We start from the raw sequence: 19,034 nt of genomic DNA on the forward strand, positions 1-19,034 counted from the left end.
GAAATAAGAAAAATGATCTTCAATCTGAGATGTACTGATAGTAATGCAACTTTATAGAAAATTAAGCAGAAAACTTAACAATTATTGACAACACAAACGATGATGACGCTGCCACCAGAAAAGCAACACCTTTAACTTGCCTTCCGTGATTTCCTTAGCAGGCGAGACAACAACATATAATCTCAGTATTTAATATTACCCTTTCCATGATAGCATCTAACAAGGGCATATTAGCCTCCTGAGCTTTGATTGTATGAGAGAAAAAAGCATATGTTTTGTCAGGTAAGAGAAGATCTATAGGAACAGACTTGACGCCCATTACAAGTGATGCCTCAGACATATCTTCCTGAATTGTAGCTCCAACCTTAGCATACTCCTACAAAGCAATAAATATACATAACATTTAATTCATTAACCAACTGAATCTTTAAGCTTAAATTACATAACATTCTGATTCACACTGTTTTTTTTATTCAATGCTTTGCACTGATAAAGGATCTTAAGGAGTAAGAGCAAAGACTGGTCAGCTCAGAGTCAGAATAATTTGTCCAGGTAGGGTTACATGTCTTCCTGTGGAGTTACCTTGTGAACTAGCAAGTTCATTATCTGGCTCAGCATGTCGGTCTAGTACAAAGCAGGGTTAATATTCATATTACATTACCAGTTTACATGTTCTTGTCCTGAATATGCATTTAATTGGACGCTGGACATTAAGCAGCAATCCATCAGCATCATCTGATATTTATAGATTATGGATAGTGTCTGGAGAGGGTGTTTCTCTGCTACAATCTCATTGGAGGCTAAGAAACATCCTTGAGTTTGAAAGACCATTGATAATCTGTTTATCGCTATTTTGCGTATGACGCCCTTAACAATGCATAACAGGGTCTGAAAATTTTTGGGTCCATTGAATCGTTTAGTCAGAAAACAAATAAATGATTAAAAATTTATCTGAACTTTGTATTTATACATATTTTTTCTCAAAATAAAAAGGTGAACAGCAATCTTCTAGAAAAATTTCAATTATTTCTATAATAATTTAAACTGTATACGTATCATTTTAGAAAAAAAACATAACAAATTTTAATTTTATTTCAAAATATAATTTAAAAAAATAACAATTCAGTTTTTATCATTTAACTCTAGCATAAAATATTTTAGGAAGGTACAAAATTTACTTAAAAAAAAAAGAAATGTAAAAATGTATGCTTGAAGTTATAAAACGGAATTAGTTTTATAGGTACATCAATATTATACATATACCTGCATATTATAAGCCCGCCTGTTTGATGGTTGAACTATTACTTTAATACCATCTTTTACCAGCTTTCTAACATGTTTAGGTGCCAATGGTGCTCTCCTTTCCCATACATTAATTGTTTCTCTCCTGATAGCGAGAACACCAGGTAATCCTGAAGACATCCATCTCCGTGTAAACAAACAGCCATTTTGTTTCAGAATCTGTTTGCACAATGGCTGAGATTGTGTCCTCCACATTCTAGCTCACACTTTCCTTTCTTCTAATAAAAATGGTTATATACATTGTAAATAAAGACTATTCTATTTAGTGTGTGATCAGTTTTTAGACAAAGTAATGAAATTTTACTTCACCTTTTTGAATTTACCTTCTAGTTCAGTATTTTTTGCTATAATTTTATACATGTACATAAGCAACCTTCATTTGAATTAAAGGAAATGTGTGGTATATCTGTAAATCAATGAGACAGCAACCAAACAACACAAAAAAGTCAATGTCACATATCAAAGGTCAACATTCTTTTAAGTTATGAACTCAAGACAGAAACAGGTCTTTTTTCAACATGAAAAGTTTTGCCAAGGACCCCATTTTTGTTCTTTCAATGATCTGGCCCCTGCGATGTTTGGCATTATTTATGTGATCAAAATTGTAAAGGTAAACCAAGGATTATATAGTAAGTACCATAACTCCTTGGGTAAACACAGGAAATTCAAAAATCAAAAGCACTTGGAGTGAAAGTAAATAGACATTCCTACGGTTCAAATCTTGGAATCCAAAGACTAAACATGCTTAAAGTCATATGAAACTTCAAATTTAAAAAAAAATTTCAAATATTTTTTATATACATTTTGTACTTGAATGGTTTTACTATAAAACAAGTGTACATGAACTTTCTTGCAAAAGAAAATCCTAAAATTATATAACCAAAATCTTCATAAATGTTCTGCAATTGAATTCTTGTCTTCCCGTATACTTATTCACCGAAATTTTCCTGTATGCGCAGCAGTGACATTAACTACAATTCACTTATTTTCACATGCTCCACATGCTCTGTGCTGATCGTTTATCAATGTCGCAATGTCGCAATATGGTAAACTTTGGCAACAAACTTGAAAGTTAATTAGCTTGCAATCAACAAGCACTGAATGAAATACTATGTCTATAATACGTTTGTAACCATGCATACAGGATTTAGTTTAGTTTAGTATACATGTATCAGCATGCATTGGTTCAATAAATTGATAACATTATGAATACAAGAAACTTGTTTCATATGACTTTAATGTTTTATGCCTAGATGAAATGAAATGTAACTTTCTACTTTTATAACAATAATATGATAAATTAAATAAAAAAAACTGATATTACGCCTGTAAAAATAATAGATCAGTGCTGATTTTTACAGTTATACCAGACATTGCTGATATTATTAACCTTTGATATGAATTTCATAACAATCCTACAAGAAATGTAGGTGTTAGAGTGCTTTTTGAAAAATGCAAATTCCTATATAATTAATATTTTCAAATGGCATTCCCAATAACTGTGACTCTTTTAAAAATAGATGATTGGCATTGATTTCAAAAATGTCCGATACATTGCTAATTTAAACCTTCAATATAAATTTCATAAGAATCCTACAAGAAGTGTAGACTTAAGAGTGCTAATACAATGCAATTTTCCATATAATTTATATTTCCAAGGGGCATAACTCCTTTTAAAATTGTTGTTTGACACTGATTTTCTAACTTTTCCTAGACATTGCTGATACAAAACCTGTGATTAAAATTTCACAAAAATATGGCAAAACTGCTTTAATGGACAGACACCTGGTATTTCTATTTCCCCCATCAACATGTTGTGTGGGGGACAATACAATTATTTTTTAACTATTATACATATTTGTCTATGTCATTGTCAATAAGTAAATTGCTTCGCCGAGCGCAGCTGGATACGATCGCAGAGGTCCAACCCTGAACAGTTGGCGCAAAAATGGATACAATATTCACCCTTGATACAGGTCTGAATTTGGATTGTAATTCAATATTTGACACATAATAGGTTTCTGACACAGAATAACTGTAGTCAAAGAACTCAGAATTGGTTATATGATTTGAATTTATATTCATTACAATTGAAGATTTCTTGCTTTTGTGCAATACACTATGCTGTTGCGAATTGACCCCCCCCCCCCCCCCCCCCCTTTGAGGAGAAAAAATTTCAAAAAACACCCCAAAGCCAATCTAATTAAGTTAACCATCCCTTTGTGGTATGGAAACTTAGGATATAATTTCAGTGAGATCCATACACCGTTCCACAAGTTATTGTCTGGAAACTAGAAAAATGCTTATTTGGGCCCCTTATTGGCCCCTAATTCCTAATTTTTTTTGAGGTCATATAAGAATAATGAGTCACATATTCACTAAATAGGATTTTTAAATTGTAAGTGAAATCAACAAGAATATTGTTCACTCTTTATGTAAAGGAAAACAAGAGTGAACACCCTGAAATGTCTCGCCTGTTTTACTGACCATTGATTTTATGTTGAAAGTCTTAAAAATAAAAGTTTTACTACAAGTATCACATTAACTTAACATTCTTAAAGATCCATGACAATGAGGTCAAGGTCAGAAAAAAAATTGTCACACAGACATGTACACCTTACAATTATTCCATACACCAGATATAGTTGACCAATTGCTTATGGTAATCGAAAAACAGACCAAAACACAAAAACTTAATGTTAACCAACGAACCATGGAAATGAGGTCAAGGTCAGATGATACTGGCTTGACAGACATGTACACCTTACAATCATTCCATACACCAATTATAGTTGACCTATTGCTATTAGTATTTGAAAAACAGACCAAAACACAAAAAATAAACAATGACCCATGAAAATGAGGTCAAGGTCAAATGAAATCTGCAAGTCTGCCATGTACCCTTTACAATCTTTCCATACACCAAATATAGTTGACCGATTGCTTACAGTACTTGACAAACAGACCAAAACACTAAAAAATTAACAATGACCAATGAACCATGAAAATGAGGTCAAGGTCAGATGACACCGGCTAGATAGACATGTACACCTTACAATCATTCCATAAACCAAATCTAGTTGACCTATAATTGCTTATAGTACTTGAAAAACAGACCAAAACACAAAACTTAACATTGACCAATGAACCATGAAAATGAGGTCAAGGTCAGATGAAACCTGCCAGTCTGACATGTACCCCTTACAATCATTCCATACACCACATATAGTTGACCTGCTGCTTGTAGTATCTGAGAAACGGACCTAATCACATAACTTTAACCTTGATCACTGATCCATGAATTGAGGTCGAGGTCAGGTTAACCCTGTCTGAAGGACATGTAGACATTGCAAGGAACCCATATACCAAATATAGTTATCCTATTACTCATAAGTGAGAAATTCACATGACAAAAAAACTGTAAATTTTTTTCCATGAAAATGAGGTCAAGGACAATGGGCATATGACAGACGGAAACTTCGTAACATACATGTAAGGTAATTACATACAAGGTATGAAGCAGCCAGGTCTTCTACCTTCGGAAATGTAAAGCTTTATACAAATAGTTAAAACCACCGCCGCCGCTGGATAGTAAAACCTATGTCTCGCATACTACGACTTTCGAAAGTATCATCTGCAATCCTTCCATTACTTCACTAATTACACACATACAACTTAAACTAAAATATGTACACGATAAAGGAAATATAAGAGGCATATTTCATTTTCCTATAATAAATATTAAATTACAGAGTTATTGAACATGTTTTTGTTCTTTATATATCTATTTTACAATATACCTGCATGCATGGGAAAAATACATATAGCACATCTATTAAGTAAAAATATGCAATTTCTACTAATTTTTTTTTTTAATGCATGCATTTGTGGTATTTCTTTGAAACTCCTTACTACCTCAGTAAATCTAAAGTCTGAACAGCTACTATTCAGAAACTTAATCTGAGCTATAAAAAAAACAGCTGATTAACAGGTGCAAAATTTATCATATTTGCTTTAATAATCAAAAAGATTTTTTTGAGTCAAAACTTTTTTTACCTGAAAATGGTTTCCTGGAGTTAAAACGTCTAAATGGGAAGATTATAAAAGCAAACAAAATACTTCTCAGAACATAATCAGATAAGCCAAAAAAAGTACATAAATATCCGTTAACCAGTTCAAGGTGACAATTTTGTAAGACATGTTTTGAATAAAACCTGAGTCAAGGTGATAGGTAAGATTCTTTTTCTTGCATTTTCTAAATGAAAACAAATACCATAAACGTATGTAAAAATATTATCATTAATGTGTCTTTCTACCTGAATTTATGCTGTTTTCCTATACAACAGTTCCAGACTATTTGTTGATATTTTACTGCGAGGTGGGACAAAACTAACCAATCGAAACATCGACCTATTTTTCATCCAACGAAAATAGGCAAAAGCAACACACCTTCCAAGAGGTTAAGGACGTTTTTACATAAGAGTTATCTTCCCGGAGGTTGGTTTGGAAATCCGGCATTATTGTCTCCCTTACTTGGTATTCATGTCAACATTATAAACATTGCATCGACTTAATCATTGTAAGAAATCAAATGTATTTGTTTTAAATTATTTGCCGATATCAAATCATATAATAATCTAAGTGATCCTTCGGTAAACCCCTACAGAGTTCAGTCTGACCCCATTTGTGCCATCAACTTGTCATCACTGATCAACAGATCAATGAACCATTTATCTGTTTAGATACTTGACATTTTTATTCTGTCCTATGTTAGCTGGTAATTTTGCATTATACATGTACCTTGTGGAAATACTCGTGCATGCTTTCATGGATTTTATTGTTTTAAAAATAGCTATCATTAGTTCATTCATTAATTGGATGAAAAGGGGAGTGTCATGGCTTTTGAAACACTTAGGTTTTATACCTTTTCAGCCATATACCAGTTTGGCCTTGGCTGTTTTGGTACAACCTCATACTGTTGTAATTTCATGCGTAGTTTTGCCTCATTTACATTTTAATTGACAAGGATTTACTGACTGCCGAAGGTGGGTGCTTGTCTCTAGGGATTCAGGCTTCCAGGCCGTCTCTACCAATAAAAAACGGGTCACCCTGATAACTTTTAGCCAAGGTCAATGAATGAGGTGTTTAATACAAACAAATAATTTGTTAAGTTGAAAAGTAATAATAATATGCAAAAACTGCAAATATCAAGTAATATTCAATGTATTGGAGGAATAGAACATTTGAGCTAGGTAATACATTAATTAGTGAAGAGTAATTAATAAGAGTGACCAAAACCACAAGAGAAATTACCTTTTATTAAGACAAAAGATTGAAGGAGGGGTTCATAGAAAAAAACATTGAGGCAAATTACTCAATATTTGAGTTTTTAACAGCATGCCCCTATATTTGTGGGTTCAAAAGCCATTTAAAAGTTAGTCTGTCAACTTATGTACATATAAACCAATTGACTTCTTAAGTTAAACCGAATTACTCCTCTGTTCTTCTGATGGAACTACATTACCGTTTATCGTACTTGACCTGAAAGTTGATCAAAATCAATATATTTTTCATTAAAACATGTACACATGGTCTTTTTATGGCATCATAAGTGCATTTATTGTGACATGTTGTATCCTATATATTTATGTGTATATAGATTTAGTAGCTAATCTGTATGCTTCCTGTTTTGCAGGCCAGTGCCTTAGAATAGAATTTGAACAATAGTTCCAATTTTTCCCAAAAATTGCAAGTCCACATTGACAAAGCCCCATGTGCATGGTTTATAATATAACCGTAGTGGCTGATTGTCCCATTTGGAAATAATATATATGTACTGTACAATATAATTTGAAATCCTGATTTTGAATGATTTTTTTTTTTCATGTCAAAGGGTAGGGGTCATATCATGCTTTCTTCAAATGGACTTGAGAAATAAACTTTAAAGGAGACATGACACGATTTTCAATTTTTGTTTCAAAATGTTTATTTATACGTAAATTTTCCCAAAAATACATCGATAGCATATAAGTGTCAAATATTTGGTAAAATATGTATTTTAATGCAACCATTTATCGACCTGTCAAATATGCATATTTCCATCCCGGAAGTCGCTCCGAACGAGGCTACTACGTCACTGGTTACTTTCATTCATATTGACATATGGGTACAGCGCAAATTCGGTTTTGATTATTATCCAACAAAACACATGACAGTGATAAACAATGATTATGAGTGATGCCGATGGATTCAACAATATAATTAAAAAGAATAATGACATGATATTTTCTGATTTTCGATTGACACACAGACTCAGAAGGTCTAAAGACAAGGATTTGTACAGTAGGACTATACAAATCCTTTTTTTTAACAACCCCAAACTACACTTCTTTCCGCCCACTTTCAGAAGGAATTCAGAGTTGGGGTCACGGGTGCCATGCCACGAGTTCATCATAAGTCACAGGTGTGCGGTTGAGGTGATTGAGTTTCGCAATTTCAGGTTTCGTTTGAAGTTGAAAGCTTCAGGTTGCACGCCACATGGGGGATTGATAAGACATATTGATTGAGTTTCGCAATTTCAGGTTTCGTTTGAAGTTGTAAGCTTCAGGTTGCTCGCCACATGGGGGATTGATAAGACATAGTTATTACGCAATATTACTTCTTAAGCTCTTTGTGTACATCCTGGATGTTGGTTTTGCCGAGGGCACAGGTGAGATTGGAATATATTATTGTTACAGTAATACAGGTACAACTACGTGATGTTTAATGAATATCTGAAGTATGACCATACAATACCCAATGCACCACCAATTAAATACCCTAACCAGTGTTGATAACTAATAGACAACCTGTATATAGATCTTATTTTTATTGCTTTTAAGAATATGCAGATATAAGAAGGTTTATTACAGATGCATTTTTTAAATTGACTTCTTTCTGAGATGGAAAAGTAATATTCCTGTATGCTTGCAAGTCTATAACTTCATAAGAAATTTTTAAGGCATAAAGCTTGATAAAATAATAGAAAAGATATGCAATACTGGTTTAAAAGTTTGGATGCACGGCAATTCCCCCCCCTTTTGGACCCCCTTCCACTTTCAACAGTGGCGTGTCAAAACTCTCTTTTGCCACATACCCCTATTGTTGACATTTTATAAAATTAAAAATCCATACTAGTTTATTAGAAATTTAATTACTTTTAAACTATATTGGACTATCAAAAAAACTTTGAGCTTGTCACTCTCATTAATTTACCGACCACCACCACACACACAAACACACATACATATTATTTTCATAAAAAGCATAAAGAGCAAACAAGGAAATGATATGAGAATGTGAATCATAAGTCTTTTACATTCATAATTATATTGAAAATCGAATATAATTATTGACAACTATCTAGTTGGTAAAGAATCAGATGATGAAAAACATTTCTTTTTAAAATGGACACTTAATTATAAATGAAGAAAGTGTCGTTTGAACCAATTATTTGCTATAACTGTATAGCCTCCGCAATGAGAAAACCCCATACCATATATTCGGCTATAAAAGGTCTCAACATTAAAAATGTGAAACAATTTAAACGAGAAAACGAACGAACTTATAACAAAATAATTTTTGAAGAAAAAATGACAGACATGAACCAACGACAACCAGTGATCTACATGCTCCTGATTCAAGACAGGCACATACAGAATGTGGCCGGGGTAAATGTTTGTGAATGCCTACACCACCCCTTCCCCTAACGTGTGACAGTGGTCTTACAGCAGTACATAAGAACTATAAAAAACGGTCTAACTCAAAAGATCGGTATGAAGTACAGAAACCACTAACGTAAAAACAATAAAAACAATAGACAAACCCAAGTACATCTAATACATAACTCATGTTCTCGAAGACTGAACTATGTTACATGTATTCATTTTCATGCTCAATCCGATTGAAAATTAAACATTTTTTTAAATGACCCCTTTTTGAAGAAATGTTTTCAAAAAGAACATTATGATTTGTGAATATATTCCTGAACTCAAGCAGTTTGCTAGTAGCAATAAACAAATTGATTGCTAAATGATATTTGGGAGAGAGGATGGAAATATGTGAATTTGAATTTACTTTGTGAAAATTCCTTAAATTTGAAGTTAGATTTATAAGGGTCTGGATGGATGGAATTGCATACTTTAGAAGTGTAGTATTGCTATATTAATTATTTCAACATAAGATATTTTTCTCTTTAAAATGTATGGTTTTAAAAGGTAAATAACATAACACGTGACTAAATCACAGTTCAGGTGCCATCTTACCTTTCACCTGGTCAAGTATGCTATAGGTGTCAAAATTTGATTACTAAGGTAGCACTCCACAGTTAGAAAAAAACATTAAAATTGAACCACAAAATGTTTTATCATCTTCTATTCCTGGCTTTCTAATACATTAACCTAACTGTTTGTGTTATACATGTGCATATGTATGTTATCAGTATCTTCCATAGATTTGATTTTTAAAAGTTAAAATGGTGAAAAATAATTCCTTTTTTGTGTATCCATGGCAACATTCTGCATTTATTTACCATAAAATATTGCAAAAAGGGGGGCAAAAATGTCACATATTCCCCCAAAATTTGGTTCAAACTAGAATTTCAATGCCTTTCAGTGATACCTTTTCAGAAACTGTTGATATAAATCTACCAAATGATCAAATAAAAAATGGGTGTCTTTCGCCTCATTTTTTCATAAAATTTAATTGCAAAGTTTGTGCGACAAAAAGCCGGAAAAAAACATTACAATAATTGCCGGACCAATATTTGGTATGGATATGAAAATACGGACTGTCATACAGAAAACAGCCCATATTACATACATTACATAATCTTGATGTTCCTATAAACCCACTATGAAGGCTATTTTAATCTTCAGCTATCCAAAAATGAATTTTATTCTACACTAGCTATCATATTTGAAAAATCCACAGGGGCCAAAATGCGAAACTACACACCTAACTGTGGAGTGCTACCTTAATATCAAATTTTTTTTCCCTGCCTCAAATTCAAATTCATTTCCTGTGTTCTACTAGCTGTAACGATTAAAATGGTACCATAGTTTTTAAAATTGGTTCAGTAATAAAGATTTTATGAAGGTTAGCATTTGATGTTAAACGGGACAAAAAGTCATTTAAAAAAAAATGCCTGATCAAAGTGTAAAACCTCAAGCCTGTCACATTTTTGGGGTAAATTTCTAAAACTTTTCCCTTTTTTATGTTTAAAATCATAAAATAACCATTAAAGAAGAAAAATTGTACAATTTTTAGGTATTTGAAAGCATTTATAGGTCAATTTTGCTGTAAATAGCATGCCAAACCTTGTTTTAGAAACTCTCAAGCAGGGTATAAATATCTAAGTACTGGCATCATTAAATTTCATTCATGCCAAATTATTATATAAAATCCTGCTAAAAATGTTTATTTGACTTATTTGCATTAAAAAATATAAAGCGATATATTCTGAGGCTATCATATAAAGCGCAATCTTTGGTTACAAGGGCGAAGCTAATGGAGTACAAATTTAAGACAGAAACATGTCTTTGTGTCAAAATGTGTATATTTGGTTGCTAAGGACAGTAAACAATAAAATTAACATGTATTGCAATCCTAGCAACTTTTTTCCCTTCAGAACTACATTAAGAACCTAACAGACTAAAGATTTGTGGTTAAATTTATCTTAAAAAGTGCATTTCTGTGCTTTCTGATGTGCCATAAGGTAGCACTCCACAGTTAGAAAAAAACATTAAAATTGAACCACAAAATGTTTTATCATCTTCTATTCCTGGCTTTCAAATACATTAACCTAACTGTTTGTGTTATACATGTGCATATGTATGTTATCAGTATCTTCCATATATTTGATTTTTAAAAGTTAAAATGGTGAAAAATAATTCCTTTTTTGTGTATCCATGGCAACATTCTGCATTTATTTACCATAAAATATTGCAAAAAGGGGGGCAAAAATGTCACATATTCCCCCAAAATTTGGTTCAAACTAGAATTTCAATGCCTTTCAGTGATACCTTTTCAGAAACTGTTGATATAAATCTACCAAATGATCAAATAAAAAATGGGTGTCTTTCGCCTCATTTTTTCATAAAATTTAATTGCAAAGTTTGTGCGACAAAAAGCCGGAAAAAAACATTACAATAATTGCCGGACCAATATTTGGTATGGATATGAAAATACGGACTGTCATACAGAAAACAGCCCATATTACATACATTACATAATCTTGATGTTCCTATAAACCCACTATGAAGGCTATTTTAATCTTCAGCTATCCAAAAATGAATTTTATTCTACACTAGCTATCATATTTGAAAAATCCACAGGGGCCAAAATGCGAAACTACACACCTAACTGTGGAGTGCTACCTTAATATCAAATTTTTTTTCCCTGCCTCAAATTCAAATTCATTTCCTGTGTTCTACTAGCTGTAACGATTAAAATGGTACCATAGTTTTTAAAATTGGTTCAGTAATAAAGATTTTATGAAGGTTAGCATTTGATGTTAAACGGGACAAAAAGTCATTTAAAAAAAAATGCCTGATCAAAGTGTAAAACCTCAAGCCTGTCACATTTTTGGGGTAAATTTCTAAAACTTTTCCCTTTTTTATGTTTAAAATCATAAAATAACCATTAAAGAAGAAAAATTGTACAATTTTTAGGTATTTGAAAGCATTTATAGGTCAATTTTGCTGTAAATAGCATGCCAAACCTTGTTTTAGAAACTCTCAAGCAGGGTATAAATATCTAAGTACTGGCATCATTAAATTTCATTCATGCCAAATTATTATATAAAATCCTGCTAAAAATGTTTATTTGACTTATTTGCATTAAAAAATATAAAGCGATATATTCTGAGGCTATCATATAAAGCGCAATCTTTGGTTACAAGGGCGAAGCTAATGGAGTACAAATTTAAGACAGAAACATGTCTTTGTGTCAAAATGTGTATATTTGGTTGCTAAGGACAGTAAACAATAAAATTAACATGTATTGCAATCCTAGCAACTTTTTTCCCTTCAGAACTACATTAAGAACCTAACAGACTAAAGATTTGTGGTTAAATTTATCTTAAAAAGTGCATTTCTGTGCTTTCTGATGTGCCATAAGGTAGCACTCCACAGTTAGAAAAAAACATTAAAATTGAACCACAAAATGTTTTATCATCTTCTATTCCTGGCTTTCAAATACATTAACCTAACTGTTTGTGTTATACATGTGCATATGTATGTTATCAGTATCTTCCATATATTTGATTTTTAAAAGTTAAAATGGTGAAAAATAATTCCTTTTTTGTGTATCCATGGCAACATTCTGCATTTATTTACCATAAAATATTGCAAAAAGGGGGGCAAAAATGTCACATATTCCCCCAAAATTTGGTTCAAACTAGAATTTCAATGCCTTTCAGTGATACCTTTTCAGAAACTGTTGATATAAATCTACCAAATGATCAAATAAAAAATGGGTGTCTTTCGCCTCATTTTTTCATAAAATTTAATTGCAAAGTTTGTGCGACAAAAAGCCGGAAAAAAACATTACAATAATTGCCGGACCAATATTTGGTATGGATATGAAAATACGGACTGTCATACAGAAAACAGCCCATATTACATACATTACATAATCTTGATGTTCCTATAAACCCACTATGAAGGCTATTTTAATCTTCAGCTATCCAAAAATGAATTTTATTCTACACTAGCTATCATATTTGAAAAATCCACAGGGGCCAAAATGCGAAACTACACACCTAACTGTGGAGTGCTACCTTAATATCAAATTTTTTTTCCCTGCCTCAAATTCAAATTCATTTCCTGTGTTCTACTAGCTGTAACGATTAAAATGGTACCATAGTTTTTAAAATTGGTTCAGTAATAAAGATTTTATGAAGGTTAGCATTTGATGTTAAACGGGACAAAAAGTCATTTAAAAAAAAATGCCTGATCAAAGTGTAAAACCTCAAGCCTGTCACATTTTTGGGGTAAATTTCTAAAACTTTTCCCTTTTTTATGTTTAAAATCATAAAATAACCATTAAAGAAGAAAAATTGTACAATTTTTAGGTATTTGAAAGCATTTATAGGTCAATTTTGCTGTAAATAGCATGCCAAACCTTGTTTTAGAAACTCTCAAGCAGGGTATAAATATCTAAGTACTGGCATCATTAAATTTCATTCATGCCAAATTATTATATAAAATCCTGCTAAAAATGTTTATTTGACTTATTTGCATTAAAAAATATAAAGCGATATATTCTGAGGCTATCATATAAAGCGCAATCTTTGGTTACAAGGGCGAAGCTAATGGAGTACAAATTTAAGACAGAAACATGTCTTTGTGTCAAAATGTGTATATTTGGTTGCTAAGGACAGTAAACAATAAAATTAACATGTATTGCAATCCTAGCAACTTTTTTCCCTTCAGAACTACATTAAGAACCTAACAGACTAAAGATTTGTGGTTAAATTTATCTTAAAAAGTGCATTTCTGTGCTTTCTGATGTGCCATAAGGTAGCACTCCACAGTTAGAAAAAAACATTAAAATTGAACCACAAAATGTTTTATCATCTTCTATTCCTGGCTTTCAAATACATTAACCTAACTGTTTGTGTTATACATGTGCATATGTATGTTATCAGTATCTTCCATATATTTGATTTTTAAAAGTTAAAATGGTGAAAAATAATTCCTTTTTTGTGTATCCATGGCAACATTCTGCATTTATTTACCATAAAATATTGCAAAAAGGGGGGCAAAAATGTCACATATTCCCCCAAAATTTGGTTCAAACTAGAATTTCAATGCCTTTCAGTGATACCTTTTCAGAAACTGTTGATATAAATCTACCAAATGATCAAATAAAAAATGGGTGTCTTTCGCCTCATTTTTTCATAAAATTTAATTGCAAAGTTTGTGCGACAAAAAGCCGGAAAAAAACATTACAATAATTGCCGGACCAATATTTGGTATGGATATGAAAATACGGACTGTCATACAGAAAACAGCCCATATTACATACATTACATAATCTTGATGTTCCTATAAACCCACTATGAAGGCTATTTTAATCTTCAGCTATCCAAAAATGAATTTTATTCTACACTAGCTATCATATTTGAAAAATCCACAGGGGCCAAAATGCGAAACTACACACCTAACTGTGGAGTGCTACCTAAAACAACAGCCTCCAATAAATGTTTACATAAAAGAGGGGAAAGTAATAAAATTGTTAATTGAATAATTTTCCTAATGCAGAAATAGTGTGATGTATGGTTTCCAACCAAAAGAAATATAAACATAACTTTTGATTGGGGATAATTTATACCTAATAAAAGTCCCTACGTAACCAAAAAAAGAAAGAAAAAAAAGTACCCTTTGCGAGCGCCTTATTTGACTTTTACTATCTTTTTTTTTCCTTTCTGTTTCCTGCGCAAACCTATTTATAACGTTACCGTAACAGATAGAAAAAAGAACAATTTGATCATCGATAATTAGAAATTTATATTTTCAATCAAAATTAAAAGTAGTTTAATTTGAATAAAGAAAATGCAGAAAGCGATTTATTAAATTTATTCACAAGACGAACCCATATGTATGGTAACAATCCGATCGGTATTGTCTGAAAAATCGTCCTTGTTGGACTCTTCACATGAACTGTATATCTAATAGTCAATATATATGTTCCTGGCGTGAAGAATTAATGTCTTTTTCTTGGTTATTTTCCAAACACAATGGCTCATATTGGTGAGGTCAATTATCTTCGTAGTTTGTCAGTAATCGGGAAAAGTGCTGTCAATACCGTCCATGGTGTACTAGTACTCGTGCAGAAAGTGATCGACATCGTCCAGTTTGCGACATTTTCCCAGCTTGTAACCAGTGACGTAAGCACAATCACGTGATCGTTATCTAATTAAAAATCATTCATTATGACAAGCGCTGGATTCTTTGACCTAAAAATGCCGATTGATCAGGTTTTGACCAGCAAAATTGTACAAAACATGTTTTAATACTAATATTTATTGATTTGATAAAAAAAATTAAAATTTAAAAAATCGTGTCACGTCTCCTTTAAATGTTTTTTTTTCCCCCAAGAAAATGATGTTTTCTGATTATTAGCACGAATTATTGAATAGAAATTATCTTGACATTTACTTCAAAATAATTTTGTCCTTGTTCAAGAATGTGCCAAAGCTCATGTCAGCAGTTTCTGTTCCTTAGGCACAAATTAGCACACAAATAAATATGAATAAAAAAATATGTTGTTCATTGTTGTGTATTCATTATTAAGACAGCAACTCAAAGACAAAAACCACCAAAAGTCATCTGGAATTCAACAAACAGTCATCATCAATAGACAGATGTCTACATGAAATGTATACAGTATATGTTGAACTTTGAATTGCTTGATTCTAAAAATAAATTGATTAAATTAAACAGAAACTATCAAAGATCTTCAATCAACACAAAATTATCCAAATAACATAACACAACCAAGGAAAAGGTTTCTGACTTGCTACAGACACAAGCATTTGTGGCAAGGTTATACTAGTTTGGAAACTTGAAAGCAAATTACAGTGATTATTGATTCTTGAAACTACATGTATAAAATCTTTTGAAAAATTACATTACATGTATTAGAGAAAAGGGATCTCTTCTTTTTCTTGCTCAATTATATTCATGTATGTAAACAAAAATAGTTTTTGTATGTAAAAATGTATGCTCATAGGCTAGCATTGCAGCATCACAGATGCATGAGATTGTAATGAAGATGATAATTTATATTTTAGAATCCAGAATTCAGTGTTTAGTCAATAATGTCAGGAGGAACATTTACTTGGGAAACATGGAAGAGAATGTTCAACAGTCGAGTATTCGCTTTGCCATTACTTCACGGTGATAATATGTACATCATAGGTGGATGTGACCAGATGGGCAAACCTATAACAGCTTTTGAAATGTATGAAACAAAAAAGAGAAAATGGCATAATCTGCCAGAGATGCCAACTGCAAGAGCATCACCTGCAGCAGCCATAATTGGGGATAAAATTATTGTTATTGGAGGAGTTGGTGAGGGTCAAAACCCTGTAAATGCTGTTGAAATGTATAACATAAAGGCTAAAAAATGGGAGAAGATGGAACCACTCACTGAAGCTTTACTTGGGTTATCCAGTGTTGTTAGAGGTAAAAATAATATGAAATGGGAAAAGGGTTAGCAGACTCTCCTAATCTGGAAAGTCTCAAATCTGATAACTCTCAGTATGTTTCAAAACAAACCAAATAGTGCATGCATCAATAAAAAAGATTTTCAGCATTATGTTTATTATTAAAAATGAACTATCACTAGTAGCAAGATTTCAGTCTGAAACGGTCATTTTGGTCTGATCAAGTCTGAATCAACTGAATTTACCGCTAGGGAAAAACGTTAAGACTTTTTAAGACTTTCAGACGCTGTTCAGATATGTCGTGTTCAGTCCGTTCATTCATGTCAAGATAAACAAGACAGAAGGCTCTAGCTGTTAAACAAGATATGTTAAGACGGTTTTAGACGAATTCAGACCAAACATAAAAAGTAATGTTCAAAATTTTCAGATCGGGTTAAGATCCGTTTAGTGTGTCAGAATGATATTAGGAGTTACGCCCCTTCATGTGGATGATACATTTTAATTATAAAAAAAATTACAATATAAATGCTAGAATGAAAAACGTATATTTTTAATAATTAAACATAAAATCATTGGTTGACGTTTTATTTCTGTTGGTCTTTTTTTAAGAGATTAGTGATTTTGTTTTGTTGAGGAAATAACTTATTCGCCTATAACTGTTTATGATTTTATTTTATTTTTTATTTTCTGATGTTAATTTATGTATTTATCTACTTATTCTTTGAAAAGAAGTAATTGCAAATTTTAAACATAACATTATCAAAAGAGTGAAAACACCTTATAAATTTCATGCGTCTGAAGCACGTTTCTGGATTTAACTTCATCGGGAACGATAAACGTAAATACAAATATGTTTTATGTCAGATAATTTATATCGTTAATTTCGTTATCTTTCGATACTTTCCTCTAAAACTTAATAATTACTTCGTGGCATTTAGTAATCATTCCCCGTGCGTGTTATTCTTTTTATATTTGGACAACCGTCTTCTTTTTTTTTTTTTTTTGCTTTTATTTCGTAGTGATGCGTAGTCACCAAGGCCGCATCAGGGAACCATGTCTCCGAGTGCAGTTAATATTCTGAAAACTGCACTTAGACCGTGACGAGACAATAAAACTATAAATAACATACCATCGGAAAGAAGAAGATGTTGATGGGAGGGGGCGGGGAGGAGGTTACAGAATAGAGAATGAGTGGCAATAAATATAAAGAATAGAGAAAATGGATAAAAAAAAATAAAGAATAGAGAATAATAAGGTGCTTGAATATAAAGAGTTGATAATAATAGACAAAAAGTTTAAAGAATAGAGAAAATCGGCATAAAAAATTAAAGAATAAAGAACTAGAGGCTCTAAAGAGCCCGTGTCGCTCACCTTGGTCTATGTGCATGTTATACAATGGACACAGATGGATTCATGACAAAATTGTGTTTTGGTGATGGTGATGTGTTTGTAGATCTTACTTTACTGAACATTCTTGCTCCTTACTATTATCTCTATCTATAATGAACTTGGCCCAGTAGTTACAGTGGAAAATATTTTGTAAAAATTTACAAAAATTTACAAAATTTATGAAAATTGTAAAAAATTGACTATAAAGGGCAATAACTCCTTAAGGGGTCAATTGACAATTTTGGTCATGTTGACTAATTTGTAGATCTAACTTTGCTGTACATTATTGCTGTTTAAAGTTTATCTCTATCTATAATAATATTCAAGATAATAACCAAAAGCTGCAAAATTTTCTTAAAATTACCAATTCAGGGGCAGCAACCCAACAACATGTTGCCTGATTGGTCTGAAAATTTCAGGGCAGATAGATCTTGACCTAATGAACAATTTTATACCATCAGATTTGCTCTAAATGCTTTGGTTTCAGAGATATGAGCCAAAAACTGCATTTTACCCTATGTATTATTTTTTTGCCATGTCGGCCATCTTGGTTTGCGGGCAGGGTCATCGGACACATTTTTTAAACTAGATACCCTAATAATGATTGTGGACAATTTTGGTTAAATTTGTCTTAGTAGTTTCAGAGGAGAAGATTTTTGTAAAAGATTACAAAAATTTACGAAAAATGGTTAAAAATTGACTATAAAAGGCAATAACTCCTTAAGGGGTCAACTGACCATTTTGGTCAAGTTGACTTATTTGTAGATCATACTTTGCTGAACATTATTGCTGTTTACAGTTTATCTCTATCTATAATAATATTCAAGATAATAACCAAAAACGGCAAAATTTCCTGAAAATTACCAATTCAGGGGCAGCAACCCAACAATGGGTCGTCTGATTCATCTGAAAATTTCAGGGCAGATAGATCTTGACCTGATAAACAATTTTACCCCATGTCAGATTTGCTCTAAATGCTTTGGTTTCAGAGATATAAGCCAAAATCTACATTTTACCCCTATGTTCTATTTTTAGCCATGGTGGCCATCTTGGTTGGTTGGCGGGGTCATCGGACACATTTTTTAAACTAGATACCCCAATGATGATTGTGGCCAAGTTTGGTCAAATTTGG

At 32.1% G+C, this 19,034-nt stretch overlaps 2 protein-coding genes across 5 annotated transcripts in view; one reads left to right on the forward strand and one right to left on the reverse strand.

Annotated features, from left to right (window-relative positions):
- Positions 1–19,034, reverse strand: part of LOC127705507 (alpha-aminoadipic semialdehyde synthase, mitochondrial-like) — a 63,440-nt gene that overhangs the window by 22,440 nt on the left and 21,966 nt on the right. The window contains exons 1-3 of one of the 4 annotated variants that reach the window (XM_052209838.1): positions 5,619–5,730; positions 1,264–1,520; positions 200–376 (exon numbers count right to left, since the gene is read on the reverse strand). In XM_052209838.1, the coding sequence (XP_052065798.1) occupies positions 200–376; positions 1,264–1,497 (411 nt within the window). In that variant the 5' untranslated portion in view covers positions 1,498–1,520; positions 5,619–5,730. Of the gene's footprint in view, positions 1–199; positions 377–1,263; positions 1,521–5,358; positions 5,394–5,618; positions 5,731–19,034 lie in introns of those variants that run through there. The other 3 variants (XM_052209845.1, XM_052209858.1, XM_052209852.1) reach the window with 3 other exon arrangements.
- LOC127705794 (kelch domain-containing protein 8A-like) overlaps positions 5,790–19,034 on the forward strand; it is a 77,491-nt gene continuing 64,246 nt past the window's right edge. Inside the window, exons 1-2 of the mRNA XM_052210145.1 lie at positions 5,790–5,881; positions 16,139–16,532. Coding sequence (XP_052066105.1) covers positions 16,166–16,532 — 367 coding nt within the window. The 5' untranslated portion in view covers positions 5,790–5,881; positions 16,139–16,165. The remainder of the gene's footprint in view (positions 5,882–16,138; positions 16,533–19,034) is intronic.

The sequence above is a fragment of the Mytilus californianus genome, unplaced genomic scaffold (genome assembly GCF_021869535.1).
Source record: "Mytilus californianus isolate M0D057914Y unplaced genomic scaffold, xbMytCali1.0.p SCAF_1, whole genome shotgun sequence".
In the NCBI taxonomy this organism is placed as follows: Eukaryota; Metazoa; Mollusca; class Bivalvia; order Mytilida; family Mytilidae; genus Mytilus; species Mytilus californianus.